General features: G+C 32.3%; 1 protein-coding gene across 1 annotated transcript in view; it reads right to left on the reverse strand.

Annotated features, from left to right (window-relative positions):
* The window catches only part of LOC110281611 (serine/threonine-protein phosphatase 7 long form homolog), a 1,676-nt gene extending 1,193 nt beyond the window's left edge, over positions 1-483 (reverse strand). Inside the window, exon 1 of the mRNA XM_021143996.2 lies at positions 353-483. Coding sequence (XP_020999655.1) covers positions 353-427 — 75 coding nt within the window. The 5' untranslated portion in view covers positions 428-483. The remainder of the gene's footprint in view (positions 1-352) is intronic.
* Between the last annotated feature and the right edge of the window lie 2,006 nt (positions 484-2,489).

The raw sequence follows: 2,489 nt of genomic DNA on the forward strand, positions 1-2,489 counted from the left end.
GAGTTATATGGAGAATCATAATCATCATTTTTATTTTTATGGCAAACATTTTCCGAAATCTCTCACTGAATGTCTCCTACTTGATTAGGATAATTGATTATTCCTTTATTATTATTTACTACTGCCAGTGGAGGGGACACATTTTTATTGCCCACACGTTCAATAACTCTCTTTAATCGCCATGCCTTTTACTTTTTTGTTTTTCCTTTCCGGGTTTATTAATAATAATAATAATAATAATAATGTTGTTACTAACTAACAGTAATAATAACAATAACACTGTTCAAATAAAAAAAATAAATTAAAAATAAATATATTTATTTATCATAAAATTCAAAAAAAATTATATTACCCATTGAGGATGATCCAAATACTCAATAATGTGTTCTTCAGGTAACGTAAAATTACGAACCATTTTTTTTTTCATAAACTGAAACCCAGCCTACTATTTCTTCTTCTTCCTCCCACAGGCAACACTCTCATCTCATGCTCCTCCACCGCAGCTTCATCTCTCTTTGTTAGACTCTCCCTCTCTCTATCTGCGTTTGTATTTTGCTTTTTTAAAGCCCTCTCCAAACCCATTCATCAGACACGCATCAAACATGCAATAAGGGTCAGTGACAATCGCAACTTGCGATTGTGGAGTGCAGCTTGACCAAACCCTTTGCCATGCATTGGTTTAATTTCTGTCCTAGAATAAAACGCAACTTGCGTTTTTCAGTTTGCAGCAGACACGTCCCATCCATGCATTGGTTTCATCTTTGTTTATCAATAAAACGCAACTTGCGTTTTTCAGAAACTGTTTTTGACAGATCCACATTCCAGGATAACACACCATGTTACAATAATCTTGCATAACACCATTTTTAGTTCCATTCATAAATTATTTTCTGTAAAAAAGTTGTGTGTTTTAATTTAGCATGATCATAATTATAAATCAAAAGATTAGATTTGTATATTTAAAAAAAAATTCTATTAAAATACAAATTAAAGGGTTAGATGTGTGTAAGTTCACAAATCAAAAGGTAGGTTTTATGTTTTAAAAATTTTACAAAATTAAAGTTCACAAAATCATAGAATAAATCTTGTATTTTAAAAATAAAAAAATTAAAGTTCACAAATCAGAGAGGCATATATATATATATATATAAAATACCAAATTTCACACCTTATTGAAAAACACTTCTATAAATCCAATATCAAAATTAAAAACTCTTCTGTAACTATAATTTAAATTCTAAGTAGATAGAGTCCGTTATAAATGTAATTTAGTTGAGTCAGCTAGGAGCTAGATCTTTGGCTATAAATAGTCTTGTGTAATCTTCTGTCGGGCACGCTACATATCCATGTAACCATGTAACCAAGTTGGCCCAAGTTCAAATAGAGTTACGCGCATTAATGACGAGTGAAAACACGCGCTCGAGAACTCTTCATTATTTCGCGCTCATTATGAAAAAACGTTACTTCTTCCTCAATATGAAACCGCTCATTCTCTTCGAATCTCTCTCAAAATCACTCAAAATCCAGTCACGTTTTCTGCGAAAAATCACTATTGGAGAAGAATCGCGAGAAGATTTAGCAAGGAACAACTAGAAACGAATGAAAACAGCAACAGAGATTCGTCTTCCTCCTCCTCCTCATTCTCCTCCTTCTTTTTCGTGTTCCTTCTTCTTCACGTGTTTTCTCCTTATCTTCATTCTTTTGTTGTTATTGCTGCTGTATTTTTTTTTTTGTCTTTTCCTCTTTCTCTCCCTTCTGAAGAAGCAGTATAAGGTGAGGAGGAAGAGTTTTAAATTGTGCAGAACAGAAATGAACCAAAATGGCCAACTATACTGAACCGAATATCATTCATGTGTTGAATAAAACGTCATAAATATTTAATCATCAAAGAAAAATATACCATGATAGTAAATTTACTGCCCTCTCCATCCCTTATTGTAAATTCACATATGAGGATTTAGATAGTAAATAGCATATACTATGATTGGCTATTTGTAATTAACAATATTTTGTTTAACTTATTTAAAAAGCAAAATATGCTTACTTCAAATGTATATATGTGAATATTAATCTAAATGTTAATGTTAATATTTATATTTGATTCAAGATGGATTACTCATCTAAGATGTTAATTTATATATCTGTTGAAACTATCTAGCTGCTGTTTTATTCCAGGTTCTTAGTAATTGCAATCAGTGTATTTACTAATACATTACGAACTCCAAAAGAACACAGTGAACCGAAATTAATACACTGGACGAACCGAAATTTAGAAACACACTGAACCCCTGAACCTTGAACCCTAAACCCTAAACCCTAAACACTAAAACCAGAATCCTGTACACTAAACCCTGAACCCATAAACCCCTAAAATCCTAAAACCCTAAAATCCTAAACCCCTAAACCCCTAAAATCCTAAAACCCTAAAATCCTAAACCCCTAAAACCCTGAACCTTGAGCCCTGAACCCTGAACCCTAAACCATGAACC

Source organism: Arachis duranensis, chromosome 5 (assembly GCF_000817695.3).
Source record: "Arachis duranensis cultivar V14167 chromosome 5, aradu.V14167.gnm2.J7QH, whole genome shotgun sequence".
NCBI lineage: Eukaryota > Viridiplantae > Streptophyta > Magnoliopsida > Fabales > Fabaceae > Arachis > Arachis duranensis.